Source organism: Mercenaria mercenaria, chromosome 11, assembly GCF_021730395.1.
Source record: "Mercenaria mercenaria strain notata chromosome 11, MADL_Memer_1, whole genome shotgun sequence".
In the NCBI taxonomy this organism is placed as follows: Eukaryota; Metazoa; Mollusca; class Bivalvia; order Venerida; family Veneridae; genus Mercenaria; species Mercenaria mercenaria.
Genome location: NC_069371.1, coordinates 50,833,177 through 50,856,850, shown reverse-complemented (window position 1 = coordinate 50,856,850; position 23,674 = coordinate 50,833,177). Strand labels below are relative to the sequence as shown.

The 23,674-nt window shown below is 33.5% G+C and overlaps 1 protein-coding gene across 1 annotated transcript in view; it reads right to left on the bottom strand.

The window, feature by feature from the left end:
• The window catches only part of LOC123530971 (gamma-aminobutyric acid type B receptor subunit 1-like), a 54,111-nt gene that overhangs the window by 16,283 nt on the left and 14,154 nt on the right, over positions 1 to 23,674 (bottom strand). The window contains exons 2-9 of the mRNA XM_045311745.2: positions 16,847 to 16,900; positions 15,267 to 15,404; positions 11,473 to 11,643; positions 5,453 to 5,554; positions 5,067 to 5,132; positions 4,086 to 4,281; positions 2,759 to 2,905; positions 2,098 to 2,259 (exon numbers count right to left, since the gene is read on the bottom strand). Of these exons, the coding sequence (XP_045167680.2) occupies positions 2,098 to 2,259; positions 2,759 to 2,905; positions 4,086 to 4,281; positions 5,067 to 5,132; positions 5,453 to 5,554; positions 11,473 to 11,643; positions 15,267 to 15,404; positions 16,847 to 16,900 (1,036 nt within the window). The remainder of the gene's footprint in view (positions 1 to 2,097; positions 2,260 to 2,758; positions 2,906 to 4,085; positions 4,282 to 5,066; positions 5,133 to 5,452; positions 5,555 to 11,472; positions 11,644 to 15,266; positions 15,405 to 16,846; positions 16,901 to 23,674) is intronic.

The window sequence follows — 23,674 nt, the reverse complement described above, 5'->3', positions numbered from 1 at the left end:
TACGTGGCAAAGCGTAAACGGACTACGGCCCCAAAACGGATACTTCAAAAGGAAATGAAGTCAACGTTAAAAAACAACGTACACTTTACCGCGCATTTCATGGAAATTTAATGACGGTGAGGGATAATATATTCATTTACTTGGTTTTTACATATTTTATGCTAGAATAGCGTTAGCGCACGTTCTTTTCGTGTTATAACATCTTCAGAATCCCTCGGGAATTGTTGATAACCTCGCCCTACCGGGCTTGGGTACCAACCGATCCCTTAGGATCCTGCAGAAAAAACATGCGTTATCCCTACAATAATATTAAAAAAGCCTCTTTTGTAGCAATTAGTCTTAATTTTATGAATCTAACACTTATTTAACACACTGTCTTTGGTCATTTCGCAGTTCTTCTTTAATAACAATCATGTATGTTTATATGGAAGACAACTTCTATATTTGGTAACTATTCGTTAGTCATTTTGAGCACAGCCATTTCATATTTAGCGTCAATTCCGCCAAAATTTTGAACACTACTTAATAATGAGCATTTTGAACTCGCTAGGACCCTTAGTACATATTAATATGATGTTGACCTAAATCGTGGTAATCACAATTAGCAATTTAATGTAAACAAATCATGCTTTTCTAAGTTATTTGACTGATCGATTATAAACGATGAAATTTCCTGTAATGAGTCTGATTACATATGAATACCAATTTAATCATATTACATATTTCATTTCTCCAGCGATGCGCTAACGCATTTTATTTGGTATATTTTACTGACAACAATTATTACATCATCAGGGCATCTTTTATAATTGATAAGACAAGGTGAAATATTACTCCTCAACATATCCAGGGTTTAAATGGACTAACACTGTATTGTGTTTAGTATATTTAGTATATAAATTATACATTTTACCGACAACTATTATGACAAGAACAGGATACCCTTTCTAATGGATAATGTACAGGTGAAATATGTGAACTTAGCATATCCATAGATTAAATAAAATAAAATTCTACTGTATTTGATATATTTGGTATATTTTACTGACAGCAGTTATCACAACAGGATTTCCTTTCTAATTGATAAGGCACAATGTTTTGTCAATAAATCCCTAGCATATAATGACTCCCTAGCATATAAATGGGTTGAGTGGAACAGAATATTCTGGATCAAGTATAGTATAAGCAAAAAGTAGTCTCGTGTTATAACATCTTCAGAATCCCTCGGGAATTGTTGGTATTCTAATAATAATATTAGAATAATAGAATAATATTCTTACCAAATAACAGTAGAAGTGGGTTTTTTTGCTGCGAACTCTATATCAGTTTCTAAAGATCCATTGGTTCGAAATGTACGGTTTCGTGCATATTTTTGACAATATTTTTGCAGAGTTTGGCGTCCAGGTATGAAGTTAGTATGTATCCGTATTCCAATGACACAATTTATTCAGTATTCACAAACATAATCACGATTACTTACATCAATAAAACGGCAATTTAATCAAAACTTTGAATTAAATTTCATTTAATTAGACTAATTCACAAAGTCAAGTATTCTCATTTAATACATGTAGTTTGAAATTGTCATGTAGCATGTATTTCCTTTTAAACTTTTTATGTTATGCTTCATAACACCATTTAACAGGGTTGATCCAGAAGTAATATCACGACGACATTTCTTCAATGAATAATAAAAAAAACAACCAAAAATGACCTGATCATGTGAAATTTTAATGACGATTTCTTGCTCAGTTTAAAATGTCTATTGATGTCAATTTCAGTGGCATACGGCAATCACCGTTACCGTGCTTTCTGTACATGTTAATATCTCGACAAGTAAGCAAGAATTTTAATAATGTTTTCAGAAAATGCATCAAATATATCAATGTATTTGAGGAGGATTTTGTTGTTTTCATTTCATTACATAACTATTTATGGCTCCAATAACATAACTTCAGAACCAACCCTCGTACTTTTACGTTTCGCCATGGAACGCGCATATGTTGAAAGTTGTGTTCCTTGTTAACGTTTAGTCCTCTGAGTAATAACCTCTGAACCCGATGATAACGGCATTTTTTACAATTATAACAAACATACCTTGAATTCTTTCCATTTTTACAATCCTGTTCGGGTCTGCACCGGCCGTGAAAACAATCTTTCCAGACACCCCAGTCATTGAAGTGTTTCCCATACATTCGAAAATGATATCGTTTATGTCAGTATCGGTGTATGTAAACATATCGAGAGTTTTAGGGTGACCTGCAAAATGTACAGCACTTTGGTATGGGAGTAGACAAACTTATTATTCGTCAGTATTGGGAACAATGTAAACTATCAGCCCTAGGCAGTATTATATGATTTTCTCTGCTTTCACGTGACAATGATCTCTGGAGTAAATCCATTCTGATTTGAAATTATCTTGGACGGAAATTTCCTGTGAAAAATATGTTTTCGCTCTATATAATTATTCTTTGAAAAAAGGTGAAAATATTTTCAAATGAAAACTTATATCATATATTTAGTAAATCACACGCCAAATGGTAACTTAATGACTTCTGACTGAGAATCAAACATATATTTGTAAATCACATGTCAAATGGTACGACGTTTGATTAAGAATCAAACATATACATGTATATATATTGAGCACATATTATTTGCAAACGAAAACTAATATCATGCATTTTGTAATTCACATGCCAAATGGTAAGACTTTTAGACTTGATTGAGAATCAAACATACACTCTTTAGCTCTTACCAATTTCTTCAAGCCTCTGAACAGTGCAATTTAATGCCATTGCCGACACCCAAATATTATCATAACATTGGTGAGCAACGAAGTCGTTCTGCTTCATTTCGGGAGTATAAGTTTCATGGTGATGGTATAGATAATCAAATTCCTTTGCTAGAAAACAGTTATAATATAAATTTTTTTGCAATATCTGTAGTCATATCCATTCTCAGTTAAGTGTGAGCACTTTCAAATTCATTATTTTCTATGTATCTTTGAGTAATTCATTTAGCTAAAATGCATAAGAACAAATTGTACTACACAACAATGTATACATTAAAAGAACTTGTAAATTGAGTGCTTGACTAAATGTATACTGTTTGTTTTGGGTTGAACGCCGTTTTTCAGCAGTATTGCAGTTATGTAACAACGGCGGGCAGTTAACCTAACCAGTTTTCCTGGCTTCTGTACCAGTACAAACCTGTTCTCCGCAAGTAGCTGCCAACTTCCCAACATGAATGAGAGGTGGAGGACGAATAATGTCAAACACAATGTATTTTATCTAATCATCAGGGAGAACATGCCTCGCCCAGGGCTCGAACTCACGACCCCGCAATTCATAAATCTGCTCTCTACCTACTAAGCTAAGCGGGCAGGCTAAAATTTATACAATAAACAATGCAAGAATTTGAAGAAACTTCCGATTTTCTATAGAAAACAAAAAAGACTTATGTCTTGGTGAAAATAAATTTCTTGTCCTGTCAAATTCATAATCAAAGTTGACGTTATGAAGAAGTCGATGAGATGGGCCAGAATGTGTACGCGTATCTAACAAATGAAAACAAGATTAGGTACATGTGTATCAAATATTTGTTTTCATATTGGTACAGTGAGTGAGTTGTGTTTTACGGCGAATCGACACAAAATGCATATTGGTACAAATATAAAATGTCTTTGTTAGCTAGTTTCTTGTATGTCTACGTGTTTTGTAAACGACCCTCATCTTTTGATCTGTAAATGGTTTATTCTACTTCCACTATCTAATCTAAAACAAAATTCTAAAACTTACCATTTTGCAAAGCTAAACAATAGTATTGGAAATAAGCAAGACTCTAAAAATAGTAAAGAATAATGTAACTAGTACTACTACACAATGACATGACGTGTAAATATGGCATGTATTCTTCCAACTTTGAACATAATGGAAAAACATACCTGCCTAAAGAAAATGTGCCCTCATATAACAACTGAAAATGTATTTGCAGTAAAATTTCAGTCCCTGGTAAGCCAAGTGCACGTAGTAACGCGGAGTCAGCTATTTTCCAAAACAATATTATTAGATATATGTTATTACCAGTGAGGTTTGCAATTCCTCGTTCCTCTGTTGGATTTTGGTAGACTGGTCCTGTGATGAAAGCTCCCTCAGCCGCTAGGTCCATTTCATATTCCGTGCATGCAACGTTGTCCAAATGTACTCTCCAGAAATATGAAGAAAACCAGCCAACAAACACCCACACAATCTTTGGGCCGTACAAACCCACCTTGTAAGCCTACGGAAAAATACATGTACGCTTCAAAACATTATAAATTTCACAATATACCGCTCAAATCTATTGTGTAACCCTACAAATATATATTTTTTTTCAGTCTTTAAATGGTTAATTCTATTATCACATCTAAAACTAAATTCTAAAACTTACTGAATTTACATGAAAGTGTAGGACAGTCTTTGTTTCGTACAAATGTACTGTGTAAGCCTACGTCAAAACAATATATGCATCACAAAACAATATAAATTCTAAAATATACACAATCATTGGTCCGTTCAAACCTACCTGGTAACTCTATCAAAACAATATATACATGATCTTTCGTAAAAGTATAACACGATTATTGGTTCGTATATATCTACTGTGTAAGCCTATGACAAAACAACATAATAATCATGCAAATACAAAATAATCTGCCATTCTCTTTCGCCATAGCGTATATTACATAAACGATGCTTCACCTTGTATAAACATGCATACTTTAGATAGTTAATTCATTTAAAGAGTCACAATTTATAGTATAATGAGGAAGTATTCCACATCATATGATCATTATGTAAAGACAGAAAGATGTAAATTAAAGACAACCAGTGTGTTCATACCAAAATGGAATCAACTGATCAAGGGATTCATGGTGTAAAGATAGAAAAAAATGCCACAAGCTAAACGCTGTTTTTTCAATCGCACTATTTTTTCATTCTATAAACCAAATGAAAATTACTAATCAGTGATTTATCTTTTAGATTAATAAACAAGCGTCAAAGGAAAACGTTGTTCAAACTTACCGCGCAAAGAACATCTCTTGCTTTGTGTTCGTACATGGCTGTCATGATAATTCTTGCATCATGCGTCTGGAAAATTCAAAATATTATTATAAACAACAAAACAATCTAAAACATACAAAGACTATACAAGTTTGCATACCAGACAGACAGATTTTAACTGCACATGTTGAATCGTATTTGTTATATATTACTTACCTGTCAACGATTTAACTTTGCAAACAGTTGAACCAATCAACCGATTAAATCGCGTCTGCAGTCAGCGTTGTACTCTGACAATATTCTCCAATTTGAGCAATGAATAACTTACATTTTAGCAGACGACATTTCCAGCAGACGACATTATCTACATGCTAAGGTTAATAGAAGGGCAACGGTTCTAAACTTACCTTTAGATTTTGTACTCTGGTTAGGGGATCGTTGACGAAAATCTCTTGAGATATAATAGTAATCTCCGTTCCGCGTACTCTTTGCACAAAGTCATCTATTACCTTAGATAATAATAAAGAAAACAAAATTAGATCCTAAATAAATGTAGAATTTAGTTTTTTGTTTAAAAATTAAGAATGAAACAAACACATTCATTTAGAATATGAAGTTTAAGAAAATGCAATGTTTGTGAATTAGCAAGTCGCGCCATACTTTCACTCAGTTTTGTTATTATTTCTGATTCTGTGGGATCATTTGACATGACTGTACTGGTCCACTTTACAGCAAAAATTAATGCTTATTTCCTTTAAAAAGAAAATGATTGAAATATATGTGAGATTCTACACTGCCGGGCAATAGTAAAAGCTATAGCACGCGGTCCATGAAAATGGACATTTAAATGAAACGACTTATCACTAAGTTTTTAACCATACAATTACTGTATTCTACCTTTTAATTTTTGTCATACAGGTATAAATGTAAATGCAAGGTAGGATTATCATTTGTGTCATTGATTGATCTCTAGTACTATGTCTATCAAACGTAATAAAAATTATCTTTTAGCGTTTGGATTGCGAGTCGTGATAGAATAATTGCGTCGGTAGCGTGCTGTTTTGTTTAGAAGATGCACAATTCTAGACTGAAACTAGCAAGGCTTTCTAGGTTTGTTCTTATTAAGAATAATTATAACAGTAAGTAAAATGTACAATATTAAACGGACAGAATACAGGACATAGTCATTTGTAAACAACATGTGTTTCTCAATAATAAAATATGTTCACAATAGGTCTCGGTTATTGGTCTTATTAAGTAATAACTTTTGCATTTGTTTATTTCTTAGACAAACTACTTGATTGTGTCTCTGTATTTCGACAGCTGGAAACTAAATTACCGGGTGTAGCTACCGTTTGATCCATCTTTTCCCCGTAACAAGATTTTCTTTCTTTCTTTCTTTCTATCTAAATGAAAGGCAATACCACTGATATACTAGTAATACATCGTCCTAACAGGTAGGTAATGAGAAGAATTAAGTTTCAAAATATCTCGATTTGTCTGGAATCCATCGGCAAAAGAGATTTTGATGGGGAAAAGGGATGGATTGTAACACAACTTTCAGGAAATCCTAATTAGCATAAAAGCAACCATTTCATGCTCAAATTTGTTTTAAAAAAAACCATTTGCTTTTGCAATCGTGATTTTGCCCGAATTTCAGAGTAGAAAAGTTGCACTTTAGCCGCAAAATTGACATAATTAAAGATAGTTTTAAAATGCATAATTCTACGTGAAATATGAAATGTGCAAGTTAAAGCCGCAAATTATAAAGAACCTGCTACGAATTAAATGGTCAAACAATAGGCCATAAATATATTCACTAGACCATCCGTGATCGAATTTTTATATTTGTATATCTGTAATTGTACCTATAGACTCCTTACAATCACTTAAGCTCACGAATGACTGGCCATAATCATTAGAATTATTTAAAACACTCCTAGTAAGTAATTGATCCTGTGGATTTTTATAATTTACAATCAATTACTCGCCGACACCTCAAGCAGAGTTATGTAATGGTTGTAAGACGACAATCATTTTCTCCAAGTCCACAGGACTTAGCGATTACTAACGTACCAAAGATAATTCTGTTGTTTTGCAAGGGCATTGACAACGATGTTTTGTTATTGGACATGCTGGTTAGTATGGGAAATGTTTCGAAATGCTTACGCGAGAAATCGGTGTTATTGCATGGTATCACGATTGCGCGATAATACGGAGCTGGGAAGCTATATTTATACCGCACATTCGCGCAGTGTTCTACACCTTCCAGCTTAGGGCGCTATTATCATACTGTGAGGTGTAAAACGTGATGCGATGGAACGATTAAAAGATGCCGAAGCACGATACAAATATCGTTCCTTACTTTATTCTAATTTATAAACTAAACAGTCAAGTTAAAGCGGATCCTGAAACAACAATAGTTTTGCATTCAAACCAGGTGCATGACGTAAGGATTTTAGACATCAATTTCATTTGTATTGTCGTTTAAAACTTCTTTATCTATGATACTTTCAATTTTACTCAGGTTATAAATGATATAAAGAACACACCATTTATATAATAACTACAAGTGTACAAGTGCGCATGTCATAGAACAATTGTTAGATCTGCATAGATGAACATGTTTCCGTTCTATCGCGGAATAAAATTTTCGCTGCAGACACATCTCGATACAAATCCAATATTCTACAGTGATATCCTGATATTGTGTGTTGTTTTAATTTTAAGAACTGAAGATTTTGGTATTTAAAAACTGCTCAAAATTGGTTCACACCGAAATCGTTTTTAATATGAAACCATCCGTTATCAATAAGTGGTGTAGTGGTCCCAATCTTATCTGTTGTCATTTGGATTAAGATTTCACTATTAGCCCTGTTAAAAAGGAATCTGGCATAATAACAAGTATTCATATATAAATTAAATAGGCTTGTTTGCCTTCCTTAACAATCATTCAACTAAAGTATTAAAAAGCCAACTGACAACAATATAAACAAAGACAGAAACATGTATTACTTTGCAAAGTAAACCTGCTGTGAATTAAGAATAAAAACAAAGTTAAATTCTAGATAAGTAAAAATGTGCATGTTTGCATAAATCTGTTGCTTTATTTTGTGTTTTAAAAACATGATACATTTTGTATATAAAATCCTCCTATAACTGTAAAATCAAAAACATGTACTCGTTTTACTTCATTGCTTCAAATGTGCTCTACGAATAAGATTGTTTCGAGTGAAAGAACAACACATATTTCCTATTACCTAGGTTTCGATGACAATTCATTCTTTTGCCGCGCGAAAACGTTTTCTTAGGTTTGCAAGCGGACACCGTTGAAGCCAACTCGTATTATATAACATTGACAGTCAATTAGGTCAGTCCTTTAGGATATTCCTGACATTATGACAACCATTCTCATTAATATTGCGGTCAGCATTAACACGCTATACCATAAGTTTACAGAGAGATAATATAATGCTTTTCCCGAGTTTCTGCTCTTAAACATCTTTGTTATTAATAGTTTGTTTTGACGTCATACCGACACAATTATAGGTCCGATGGCAACTTTCCAGTTTTTCACAGTTGATGAAGACCCTAGGTGCCTCCGAGCATTATTTCAAAACCTACGATCCCCCCATCTTCCATAAGGACGCTGTATGTCTTCCTCACATGAAATAATTCGACACCCAAACTAGGTTTTGAACTCATAGCGGTGAGGGAGAAATCATTCGAATTTCAGCGATCTTTATCACTTGGCCTCGGTGACCCCTAAAATATTCTATCCGATAGATCCTTTTATCATAGTCTTTTTTAGTGAACCATTGTTGTTTTTGGTATTTTACCCAAATGAATAACATAAATGTATGGTCCAATGCTATATTTGTGTTATGTTTACCTTGTTCAAAGTTAATTAGTTGAGTGGATATGTCTGCCAGCAACTAGCAAAGCGATAGTATCTGATTATCTCAAATGACGAGACATTGCACGAGTCCGTAAACCTTTACGGGAAATATGTTATACAGGACAACTTGCATTAAGAGACCATGTTAAGGAAGGACAAGAAGTGGTCTCTTAACACAACCGGTCTACTAATTTAACATAATTGAAAAAGTAAAAATTGAACAGCTAAAGACGTTCGTAATTTAGCAAAACAATAGCGAATATAGGAAAGAGATCCGTAACATTGTATTAGGTCTGCATTGACTGTAACTATATAATAGGCATGCATATATACACCAGTTTTTCCTTTACATTCTATTACGTTTTGAAGTGCACATATATTTAAGAACAATAATATCAAAGTATAATAAAGTATAATATGTAAAAGGCTAAGTTAGCCGGACAGGCCTGTATCTAAAAAGGATTTATCTCCATCTGTTCTGGGGGCTTTAACTCATTCTGTCCCTCTGGTCAGATCACTCTGTGTCTGTACTAGTAGAGGATGAATTTCGCGCCCTGTATGGCTGCGTTTGCTATATGTAAAGCGCCTTTGAACGTGTTTATCATGAAAAAGGCGCTATATAAATCTGGTATAATAATGAAAATAATAAAAGGATGTATTTACGAAAAAGACCCAGTCTCTTATCTAGTGTTTTATGTGCAGTACTTTTTCATGTAACTGTTCATACTGAATGATATCTTTAATGTTTCTGACGTAACACCTACATCACAACATCTTACACAATTTAACCGTATTCCAAACAGACTTCGCACATGACAACGTTTAAATCTGTAAGCTCTTTTTTGCCTCACGCAAGTCGTCATTAAATTTTCTTTCTTGCTACTGCACACACGCGTCTATGTCACATATTTCCGTAGCAACAAATGACATTGTCAAGAAATGACAGAAAGTCTATAACATGGCTGAAACAATATGTGTCAATTGATGTGATCTGTCATTACACTTGTTTGACTGATTTCCTCAATTTTCTACTTATAAAAGACAAGTTTTCCGTTTTCGTGCTGTACATTTGACATAAAAAATGTACTTAGTAGATTAACGGTTATGTTTTGAGTTGCCTACTTTAGCGAACCACAATAATATCAAATTTGTGCGCCTACTATAATAGGCATGCATATATACACCAGATTTTCCTTTACATTCTATTACGTTTTGAAGTGCACATATATTTAAGAACAAAAATGTAAAAGGATATATTTACGGAAAAGATTCAGTCTCTTATTCAGTGTTCTATGTGCAGTAATTTTTCATGTAATACTTTTCATACTGTATAATATCTTTAATGTTTCTGACGTAACACATACGTCACAACAGCTTACATACATCTTAACAGTATTCCAAACGGACAAATAAAAAGTTAGGCTTGCTTCCAAACGTCCTTATTATAGATTTGATGGTTACATATCGGAGTTTTGGAAAATCTATTCCGTCCGTGATCTTAGGGCTTGAAGGTATTATATTATAGCTCTCTGGAGATTTTACACGACCTATGATTTTAGGGGAGAAATTCATATACATCATCATCAATTAGTTTTTTTAAAAAACGGTAGTTTTTCCTTGCTTCGGTCGGCAATATTTAAGAAAAACTTCTTTTATACAATGTTCTATAACACAACATGCATTTTCCATGCAAATATACTACATTTCCAACATCTACATATTGTGAGAGGTCTTTACAATATTGCAATAACCGCCGCCCTCCAGGCACAGCGTCTAAAAAAACAAACTCATTCCTCATGAATGTGTTAAAGTGGTTCGTCATTTACGTCGTAAATTGCCTTACACTACTTTAGCTTTGCACATGACAACGTTTAAATCTGTAAGCTCTTTATTGCCTCACGCAAGTCGTCATTAAATTTTCTTTCTTGCTACTGCACACACGCGTCTATGTCACATATTTCCGTAGCAACTAAAGACATTGTCAAGAAGTGACAGAAAGTCTATAACATGGCTGAAACAATATGTGTCAATTGATGTGATTTGTCATTACACTTGTTTGACTGATTTCCTCAATTTTCTACTTATAAAAGACAAGTTTTCCGTTTTCGTGCTGTACATTTGACATACAAAATGTACTTAATAGATTAACGGTTATGTTTGAATTGCCTACTTTAGCGAACCGCAATCATAAGAAGTATGTGCGCCTATGTTATCCCGCACTTTAACGAGCATGTTATATCGCACTTTAACGAGCAAAAAGCATAGCTTATAAACTGTGCTAGAGCACATTTAAATCATAATTACATATTGTTGCCTTAATATGGTGAAATTAAGATTTCGGTAATATAAATTAAAGAAAAAATGTTTCAGCAAATTTCTTTTTCAAAATGAGTTGATGAGTTATTTTATTAAATTATTATTACAATTTACGTATCATTTAGGCCAAATTTGGTATCACTATAACTATATTGTTACTTTATTGCAAATCGTTAGGACAGATAGTTAGACCAACACGTAAAGACTTCATACCACTGAGAAAAATTCCAATGCCTGGTTGATGGTAGCAACTTTTTTCCAGTTGAATGTTCGCATGAGGTCTATCCTTGCTGGGTTCAGTTTCTGGTCTGGTAAAGCGATACGGAAAAATCGTGGAAATCTTTTACGGTCTGATAGAATTGGTGAAGAAGATCCATATGAAAACTAAATCAAAGACAAAATAACACTAATTTCAATAAAGATAGCAAACATGTATTTGATAAAAAAGACTTTACGTAATAAATGAGTTTAACACACTCCTCTCTCCTTCATTAAAGCAATTTTTAATCAAACGCTTCGATGCAACTTTAGGTACAGGTGACAATAACATTTCACTTCATGAATGATAATCTAATCTAAACTGAAATTAAATAGACTTAAAACTACGAATGTTGTGGGGACTGCGATATTCTAATATATAATGGCTCAAACTGATTGTTTGTACTTCATTCGAGATGTTTAAGATTTTATATTTTGATACGCAGATAAATATGACAAAAGATCTTCATGACGCATTTGTTTAATTATTTTTTGAATAACTCAGCGCTGCCCTTTAACAGATTCCAATCAAGCCTACAATTTATTATCTGTGCCACGGATATCACCCACTACCTGATCTTGTTCAGTCGTCGCATGCGTTACTCGTATTTATAGTGCGATTTGTATTATTGGAAAAGTTCTTAGTCGTAAGCTTACTAGAGATTTACGACTTTCCTAATCACTCACTAGGCCAACCGTAATAATTAATGATCGACTTAACTTATCTATCGCGTGTAATTACTTTTTTGTAACGAATTTAAAAAGTTGGTTAACGATCTGGTCCCACGAGGATATCAGTTCTTGATGAAAATCACAAAAACTATATTCGTACATAGAACACATATATCTGCTTTTAAATGAAGTGTAGCGCATTTTGTTAGAAAATTTGCAAGAATCCTATGTAGCGTGTGCAGAGGTCATTTTTACCTCTAAAATTCACTTGGTTTGACTCCTAATGATAGAAAGTTACGACAAGCGGATACAGCCCCGTCGCAAAGAGATTTTATCTTGAAACAATTCGTGATGCATTCGAACTGTTTGAATCTTCTAATAAATGATAACAGAAGAAGGCACGAGATTTAATTCAATAATACTATGAAGGTCGGGCAATATCAGCAGTCGCGGACATGTATGATACAGAAAATACTAAATACTAAAATCTAAATATCTAAAAAAAAACCCAGCAGTGGAAGAAAGAAAAATATATATATAACATATAACATTCTAAACACATAATTCTTTTGTCTAAATTTTGAATTTCAGTCAAGTAAGAAAAATACGATTCAATCATGATCAGAGAGACTTCAAGCATTTGTCAATTATTCTACCCAAATCTCCCTTTAAGGAATCAGTGGCCGGTAATTAGCAGGTCTGATCCCTATGTAATCGACCCGGATACGTACTATTCCTGGTTTGAACTTATAATAGTTGTTCAATTTATTCCAGCTCGGAGACTTTCGTAGAAGCCGAATTTCTAGTGTGTACGTTAATTAAGAAACTTTTGCATTTTAAATTCAGAATATCTATATAGTTGTTATTCGGTCATACATACTCGAGGATTATTTCGACGGTTCACTCACACAGTTTCTTTTTTTATATTTTCATTGTTCCATGTACCTTTTATCTAAATATTGTACGTGCATTGCTCGGCAATTCTCATACTTTCGGTAAGTTTACTGTGAAATCATTAAATTTCGTGGGCATGAAATTTCGTGGTTTTGGTCAAAACGGCAATTTCGTGGGGATATGAATTCGTGGATTTCAACTTTTGAACATAAAATGAAAGGGAATTTTACTTGTTCGTTGGGATTAAATTTCGTGGATTGACTCAACCACGAAATCCACGAAAATTAGTCCCCAACGAATATTAATGATTTCACAGTATACTAATAAACTGTTTATTTCGACTTTTGGAAAAGTCAGTGCAGATATCACATAAAAAGTTGATGTCACGACCCAAGCAGGATTACAGCCCAGGACCGCCGGACTGAGCGACCGGCAGCTTTACCACTGCCGCCCTTTATTACGATATTTTGTGAAATTGCCTCTAAACTAATGAAAGAATCAGTACTTAAATTCTATAGATCTTCGTACATTAAACCTAAATTCAACATAGGTTAGTATGCAGGTGTAAGGAAAAATTTAAATGCGAGCTTTAGCAAACCTTCTATTTAACACAGAGGCAAACAAATATCAAAACGACCAAGTCTGTCGTGTCAAATATTTTGTTTTTGTTTTTGTTTTTTAATTTCATCAAACAAAAAGAAATCTCGAAAATAGTACGTAAGCATAAGGGTGGCATGTATATATATATTTAAAAAAAATGTTGATTGCAAAACAAATTGCGAAACCAAACAATGTTGTTTGTGTGTTTTTTTACCAAGAAGGCCGCGTTATTTTTGTTTTAAATCGCGAAATGACCAAGTCAGTCGTGTCCCATTTTTAAACTACGAAAGTGATGGGTGATATTCTTCAGACCTTACCATTGTTAAAATAGTAATGTAAGACGTGTGATTCCTGCCCCCCCCCCCCCCCTCCCCCCTCCCCAACACGCCCCAAAGATAAATAAATTGACAAATAAATAAAGAATATCAAATAAAAAATCGCACATAAATTTAGTACTTTCGATATCTTTTGGGGGTAAAAATTTGACTCGGCCGATACGGAAAAAATGCGCATATAACCTTTGTTGGTTTCGCGATGTTTGTTGGCAATAAATGAATGTAATAAACATATAACCTTATGCCACCGTAATTTATTACGTAACGTTACAATTCTAACTTAATATTGAAAGGTGCGTTATATCTCACACTTTTATCATGTATATACGTAAAAGATACGCTTTTTAGTCAGCTTAAAGTGGAATTATGCACATTTTTCAAGTAAAAACCCAGTTGAAATAGATGTGTGTGTAAAAAGGGTGGAGGAAATTATAGCTTTAAACCCAATATACCAATCTTTTCCTGTTACCAGTACGAAATAATAAGTTTCAAAATATGACTTTTCTTATTTTGACTGGGGCAGTCTTTTTAAGAAAAGTCAAACTGTACGCAGGAGTTGCTTCCCTTCAACTTCAGAAATCTCTACCTATAGGTAAGGGAGATCACTGCGTAGAAGATTAAAGAAAATAACTATTATTTTATTATTCCGATTTCTTTATTTCTAAAGCATCAACTTCAAATACTTATGCGGCATTATCATTGATTTAACACAATTAAATGCACAGCAACCGAAAATTGCTTTTATAAAACATTCACCAAAACACACTATATGCAGTAAGATGCGTATAATGCCACTTTAACCAAACTGAAACAATGGGCAGGAAACTGACGAGATGTATTCTTAACCCTTAGCCTGCTGCAGGCGAATTTAACAGCCTTTGCAAACAGCTTGGAACCAGATCAGACGCCGATTAAATTGGCGTCTGATCAGGTTCCAAGCTGTTTGCTACTCTGACAATATTTCTTCCAATTTTGGAGCAAATTGAATGAACTTTACAGTTTTAGCAGACGACATTTCCAGCAGACGACAATTTATCTAGCATGCTAAAGGTTAATATTTTTGCGGGAATCAAGGAATATACTTTTAGGAAGAGAGCGCAGCTATAAAGGTGTGTTTTACGTAAAACATGAAAAATTACATAGCCAGTCTACTAGCTTGGAATATATCAGCTTATAGATCGATTAGGCCAGTAACCATAAAATTAAGAAAATATTTTTGTATGCTTCATATAAACTTTGAGCACCAACCTGTGTGATGTTCCACATGTATGATACTTGTGATGTGGCCTCAGATGTGATTGAACAGCCTCCACCAAGAAGCATATGGTACGGGGGATCGGCGTGAAACATCTCAAACATACGGTATACTGATGTTCCTGGATCACACTGAAATACGAAATTGAAGGGCTTTAAATCATTTTCGTAATAACTAGATTTGGTCATAAGACACGAATGCCCCCATTTATTGTCTCTGTATGGTCGTTTTATATATAAGGTATATTGCCGTATATGTTGATATTATTACTTCCCTTCACAACCATTCTTATGCCCCCATTTGTTTTCCCTGTTCCCTCAATCCCGCCTCGTTTTTTCAGCATTCCCATCCTTTTGTATATTTTTCATCTAACTGAAATGTACTTATTTGAAGCAAGCCGTCATCTGTATATCTGCACCACACTACAGTTTCTATCCTCTGTAAATGGGCTGCTTAATTACGTGTGGCTATGGCTATGTGTGACATGCTCAGTGTATCCACGGAGTATTCTTTTAACTTTGTTCTTATCGAAATTTAATTGTATCAATGACAGAGCATGTCAAGGATTTGGGTTCTTAATCAACGAACTCGTTGACAACAGGGATTTCATCAGAAAATTATTTACCGTTATTTATTTAAATAACCAAGGTCTTTGCGTAGTTTATTTTTGATTAACTACGATTCAGAATTCGGAGAAGCAAGGATAGAAGGGTTATTATCTACACAAATGAATGATGAACCGCGATAAATCAGGCGATAAACCACAAGAAGACGTTGTTCATTTTCATTTTGAATTCCCACTTAAATACTGTAATAAATGTTATGCTCAATGCCATTCATCCGAGTAGTAACGAGCTTGGCGCCATGTGGTAGTATGACATCATATAATTATGACAAAACATGTATAATGTTTTCTAACCAGTCGACATGTGACATAGAGTAAAATATAGGGAAGTACTGACACCGTAATCAGAGTAATGAACATTTTAATGTCTTCTTATGAGATACGTTTGCAATTGTCTTCTATGAACTTATTTCTGCTTTGAACTATTTTGCATCAAACATACAATTTAAATGGAACAAAAATTAATTTATTAAGATTTCATTAAGATTATCTGTCAATGGAGTACATGAAGGGTGATTTGCAAAAAAGGCTATCGTGCTCAGTTTCCACTGAGACACAGAAGCTTTGAATGGAACTTCGAAGAACCTTGATGATAGTTTAAATATGGACAGCCTACACTTTTTAAAAATCAAAGTACTGAAAGTACAGAAAGGTTGGCTACCACAAAACACTAAATAACTGTGTGGGAAACCTGTTTGCAAAATCTGAAATATTATCATCAAAAAACTAGAAATGTGGACAATTTTTTAGAAAATCTGTTGAAGTGCTTTTTCTTTCTAAAATCAGTTGGTTTTGCGTTTATTTTCGTCAGATTAACCCTTGTTGGTACCCATTCCAACATTTAAAAAAATTGCAAATTCGGGCAAAATATTTTTTGGAAACAACATTATACATACCAATTTCGTTTTGTGAAGTACGTTATATAGTGAGTGGATACATTCATTATACCTGTATGACAACTAGAATAACATTAAATATACGATTCTTTTTTCTAACATTTTCCTGAAACAATAAAAGAAACTATTTAATAAAAAACATATTTACCACAGACACGTAGGGCCAACGTACCCAGCTGGGAAAACCATACCCAGCTGGGAAAACCATATTGGACTCGCCTCAGTTGGGTACGAGTCCAAATATATCTCCATATTGTACAGAACAATGTTAAATAACCTAATATTATCTTACTGCATGTAGTATTGCCAAAATAAATGAGTTTTCTTCTAATCTCTGAACATTATATAAAATATTGGTTTGCACAGATCGTCAGTAGCGAATGCATAAATACAAAGGGAAATCTCTAGTATAATATATCCGTTTATCATATAAGGCTTATCAGAGATGTACACGCGTAACCGATTTGAAGATGGACAGCGGATTAGAGACAAAATGAGGGATCTTCTCAAAGTGTTTTAAATGCCATTTCATAATGGTCTTTCATTGTTTTAGCTCATATTTGCGCGCCTTGTCTGCCTGATTCATCATTGTCAATCATCGGCCGTGATCATCACTTGTCTTGTTAAGAGCATAGATGTTTTACCAGTCTTTTTGACACTTGATCAGAATGTTTTTACCAATAAAATCTCAATAAAAAAGAAATCGATTATAAATTACTTGGCATCAAAAATGAGGCTGTTATAGTGCATTGTAACAATAGAAAGCCTTAGATACATGATCAAAATGTATTTTTATCAAATCTAAGACCGGGTCTTTTGTGTTAGAAATCCAAACAACTGCGTCATCACTTATGAACACACATGAAAACTTTTGAGAATGTTTCTCATTATGAAATCTAGGTTATAATCGATGCTATGTCATACTGACGCAAAAACTGGTCGCTTTGCAAATGATATTAAAACTGGAAATTTGTCACAGACACGGATGCCCCCGCAACATGAGAAAGGTCACAGGCATGGTACTGCTCACGTACTAAAAGAATGACCCTTGGCCCTATTTATTAACAACAAAAGTGCCAAAATGTCACAATATACGTCCGTCATAGCAAATATACACTAGCACCTGTATTTGCAAATAGAATTTTAATTCTGTGGTTGTGAAGTAACTATTGGTATTCTTTTGTTAAAATTCTAAGTCCACAAAAAAAATCCTTACCAGGTAAAGATACCTTAAAATACACCTAAACTTTGAAAGTAACATCTATGTTGTACCACAGAAAAGTGATCTTAGTTTTTCCCTACGGTCAAAGTTATATTATAAGTTATTTAAAGTAACAACTAAGCGAGGTTAATCTTAAAAAAAAAATCAGTCCACACAAAGATCCTTACCAGGAAGAGATAGGTCAAAATACATCTCAAAATTTGATGTAACATGCATGTTTTACTACAGAAAAGTGGTCTTGAGTTTTCCCTACGACCAGTAATAAAAATGTTGCAATATATTCTGTCTCATGATGGTGTACAATTGAGCCAACAAAATTCCCCCATTCATGAAGAAGAAATGCTCAGGACAAAGTCATTCTTGTATGTGACATTTGGCCTCTAAGTGTGACCTTGACCTTAAATCTAGGGATTTGATTTTGCGCATGACATATTATCTGTCCATGCTTATTATTTGTGTTAAATTATTTTGAAATCGAACCATGCATGTTTAAGATATGGACCGAAAACGAAGACCACATTATCAGTATATATGTAGTGAAAATTTGCTAAGTTCAACCATGGACTGTGACCTTGACCTTTGAGCTAGTGAAATGGTTTTTGCGCTTGACACATTGGCTATCCATGTTTATTACTTGTTTGAAATTATTTTGAAATCGGACCATGCATGTCAAAGTTATGACCCGTTCACAAACATCCCCCTTTTCCGAACACACAAACACACACACACACACACACGCACGGACAGGGGTAACACTATATGCCTCCCCCCCCATTTTATGGCGGGGGGCATAAAAAAAACAAAAAAAAACAAAAACTTTTCGACTTACAAAAGACCATCCGATTTACATAAACATGATCAACAATTAGGTAAAATTTGTCGTCTTATCGGTAAAATTATCCCCCTTGAAATCACCTGGCAGTGCGATATCGATTTTTATCTGGTTGATATTTTCCAACAGAAACAAAGAGGGAAAAGAGTTTGAACAAATATTGTTTTAATTAGAATGAACACACACTATTTATTATCCTATTGAAGTGTTTGTCATTCTTTTCTTTTTACAAAGATATAAAAATTGTTTATCTAAAATGAAGAATTAATGCTTCCCTTGGCGATTAAAAAACATCACTATCAGTTTCTGTTTACGGCATATAGTTACTGATTAAAATAAGCAAAAACCTGTGATACGTATCTTATTCTTTTCCCTGTAGCCACTTTATTCATATATTGAGAATATTTATTATCCTATTGAAGTATTCTACAGACAATTAACTTTTTATATATGTTTTTATTTTGAAATTATTTTAATGTCTTCTTGCTTCCCTAGACGTTTAAAAGTTGGTGATTTTTGTATTATTTCTTTATTTGCCGTGTCCGTGGTATTTCCGGACGCGTGCGGAAACGCACGAACCCGCCCGAAGTTTAGCTGCCGATGATACAGAAAATATTATTGTTACAATAATAATAGTGCGGGAATAATTTCAGTTATATTAAGGCGAACCATAGTTTTTGGGAATTACAAGCTTACCGCAAAATAAATGTTACAGAGAAAGATGCCGACGTATCATGTTAAAAAATAAAAAAAATATAAGACATGATGCACGTTGCAACTATATATATTTCTTTCTAAACCACTGTCTCGTATTTTAAAGATTCGTTTAATTATACTTATACCCCTTAGTTTAAGTTTTAACCATAAATATGTTATTAAGAATTTATATAATGCAACATTTGAGTAAATTGTTTTCGGAGCCTCTGAAACAGCCATATTAAAGCGCTTTTCGATAGTTGTTTATTACCAATTAACAGCTTTTTGCAAGTTTATTGCTTATCAACAATTTTCATTAGGGGATTAGAGACGATCAGGTCTTTTTATTACACAGATAATAATCTTCTCGGTGACCGCGTAAGAGCATTTTGAAAATTGTAACATGTTTAATGAACGAGACTTAAATACACAATAAATATATTGTTTCATTTTCAAGTACAAATGTTGCTAGATACATAAGATAATGGGTCAGTGATTGAGTATTTTACTTGTATTTGATTAACAGTATTTTTTCCTGAATACAGGTTAATTGTTCGATATTAAAGTATATATATATATATATATATATATATATATATATATATATATATATATATATATATATATATATATATATATATATATATATATATATAGAACACGTGTTAAAAGTTCGCCTAAGAGTGAAAATATTATAGTATAGAAGTTTTGTGACAACACTGTGAAAAATTGTCGTTTATTAATTTATTAGTTTATTCAAAGAAGTATAAAATACATTTTTAATTTTTTTTATAGCTTTCTGGTTTATTGTCTCTCCTGAAAATTATTATGTACTTTCTCTGCTCCATATTATATAATGCTTTCACTTGCTGTAGGCATTGTATTTATGCAATAAATCGAAATTGAATTGAACTGAATGTACGCACAGCTAATCACAAGAAGGTATAGCACGCGCTAAAAGATATGAAAAATCTGTAATCCCCTGTTCATATAGTAAAAATATTCGTGATAGTTATTATGAATAACCTTTACACTACATTAGTGTCACTTTATCCTAAATCTTTTTTAAAAGACTTTTTTCTATGGTGTGCTTGTTTTATTCTTCGGTTTTCCACTTTTTATTTTAAAAATCTGACATTTATTAAATCAGTCAGTCAGTCCCTTTTGAGAAACCTTGAGAAGTCATAATTCGCACATACTTTATTACACAATGACTGGCTCGGGGGCAAATAGGTCACACTTCCAATTAACAGGCTCTGGTGTCATAAAAAGATACCTTTTACATTGTCAAGTATGTTTGCTAGTTTGTTTTTCTGTTCATTTTTCATCAGTGTGTGAAATAGTTTTTCAAATGTTCATTACATAGCAAAATTAATTTTAACAAGTTAAATATGATTAATAATAATAATAAAAAACGCATTTCACATCTATTTATAATAACTGAAAATGAAATTGTCAAGTTTGTAAGCTCTTTTAAAAAATATTTTTTTTTCCTGCTTTCTATTTTTTAAGATAATAGTAGTTTCATGTACATGTATGTTATGCTCGCCTAATATACATGATTTTGTGTATTTATATTTGTTTTTATGTCTCAGTTTCTTTAATGTAAAATATAAAGAAGATAATATAGTGTTGATCATATTTTCATATACTATGCCAAAGAAGTATAAAACACTTTTTTTACAGCTCTTTGACTATGCAAAATAAAAGAATAAATAACGTAGTGTCTTCTTTTTTCCGTTCCGTATTTTATATCATTGAAAAACAGAATTAAACCAAGTTGATGACTATATTTGCTGTTGTTGTTTTACCGGTACTTAAAATTGGTGTAAAATAAATCACCCTTCCCACTACGTTTTTATAGGAGATCTCTAATCTATAATCCTTTTTTTTTATGATCGGCACCTCCCGTGATACGATAAGCGGAGATAGCCGAACCATAACGATCTAAAAAATATCCGATAGTGATCGATATTTAGCTAGACGGTCGAAGGGAGACAACAAGGTATAGGGTTGATCTCAATAAACAAGGAAAGATAATAGAATCGATTTTTGCCCAATTCTTCAGTATGCGTGGTTTAAGCCATGTAGTTTGAAACTGTTATGTTGAATTTCGAAAATAGGTCATGTAGGGTCATTAATTAGGTCATTCGGTCACACATCGTAAATAAACATTATCTAAACTCTAGGGACTACATTCTCTTCTTCATTTACATGAAATCAATGCCTTGATAACATATAAGAAAATACGATGTAACTGTTCTAAATGAAACTTAAACAGAATATTTTCTTTATAAATTTACGCTCTAATACGAAAGTGGTTCATCTGAAATAAGGTTAGTAGCAAACGTCAAATAGCAGAAAAAAACATTGGTAACATCGATACCAGCTTTATTTAGCTTTTATTTGTGTGTAATGTAGGTCGTATTCGGACCTGGTTAATCTGTGGTTGAAAACTAAGTTCCTATGTCTTATCAGTCTGACCAGATTTCCTTTAGAGAAAGTATGAAATGTGGCCTCTATAGATTTAACCAGTTTTCTTCTCTGATTTGACCTGGTTTCCTAGTTTTGACCTCAGATGATCAGTTTCCAAACTATCATTCACTGTATAATTAATCCGAATAGTGATCCGAATTTTTAACAGACAATCATACAGGAATGCAGAGGAGGCGAGGTGTGTGTGGGGGCGGGGGGGGGGGGGGGGGGGGGGGGGGGGGAGGTGATCCGCGGCCGAGTAGTTAAGGTCGGTGACTTCACTTGCCCCTCACCGATGTGGGTTCGAGCCGCACTCGGGGCGTTGAATTCTTCATGTTAAAAAGTCACCCAGCTGGCTTACGGAAGATCGGCGATTCTACCAAGGTACCCACCCGTAATGAAGTAATGAATGGACATGATGTCTTCTTCTCTTATCAAAGCTGGAAATTTGCCACATGACCTATAATTGTGGCGGTATGACGTTTCACCAATAACAAAAAAAAAAAAAACAAAAAAAAAAAAAAAACAACAACAACAACAAAAATCATACAGACGTGCCTTTTTATAGATCTAGCAGAAGGTGTTTTCTGAAAGGTTTTAACAGTTTTCAGTTTTTCCGTGTGGCCTATTCTATTTTTTCACTAAAAATGCAGTATTTATCTTATTCGAGATTTTATTTCGGTAAACATTCAGATCAACTTTCACTTAGACTTGACCAAAATTTTGACTCCAGGCAAATTGTTTAACACGGAAGACGGCGACAATACCACAGCGAACTACAAAAAATATCCAACAATGCGAAAAAACGTTATCGTTTAAGTTCGATTGTTTAAAAACAACTTTGAGAAACTGCCTGTCCACTGTCCATCATCAAATCGGTATATTGCGTGAACATCTCTATTATGATTTCAAATTTTTGGCTGAAATCAGTCACACCACGATACTATGACGTAGAAACTTTACCATTATAAGAAAAATATTTACCAACTATATAATATTAGGCATATTATGATATCAACTGTTTGGCTGTAAGTACGAACGCCGAATTAAAAAACTTGACAATTATTACAAAACTTGCCAATTATAAAATATTAGCCTATGAGATTCGGATATTTTGATTGGCTAAATTCTCACCTGCATTTCGTTTCATTTTCACTTATAAGCAATTAAAAAATGATACTCATAATCGACTTAAACCTCTTCAAAGCTATCATTTTTCCGATGTAAATATGTTGCAACTTCTAACTCTTTGCAATATTTCCATTAGCATTCAATAATAGAAAGATAACGCACTCATTACATAATCTGTAATTTCAAGTGACCTTGATGTAGCTTCAAATCATTTTTAGAAATTTGGATATATACCATTCAGTTTTGAAACACTATCGCTGAATCCACGTTGTCCTGGCGGAAATAGAACCAAGACTGTGTTCTGTGTCAATGGGATAGCTAAGACTATAGTTAAAAGCATCGCGTCTCCTTAATTGTACATGAAAATACAATTGCGCAACAATATATTTAAGGTAGTGGACCAGTACTGACAATCGGCACATTATGTACTGTAAAATCATTTAATTTCGTGGGCATAAAATTTCGTGGTTTCGTTCAAAACGGCAATTTCGTGGGGATATGAATTCGTGGATTTCAACTTTTGA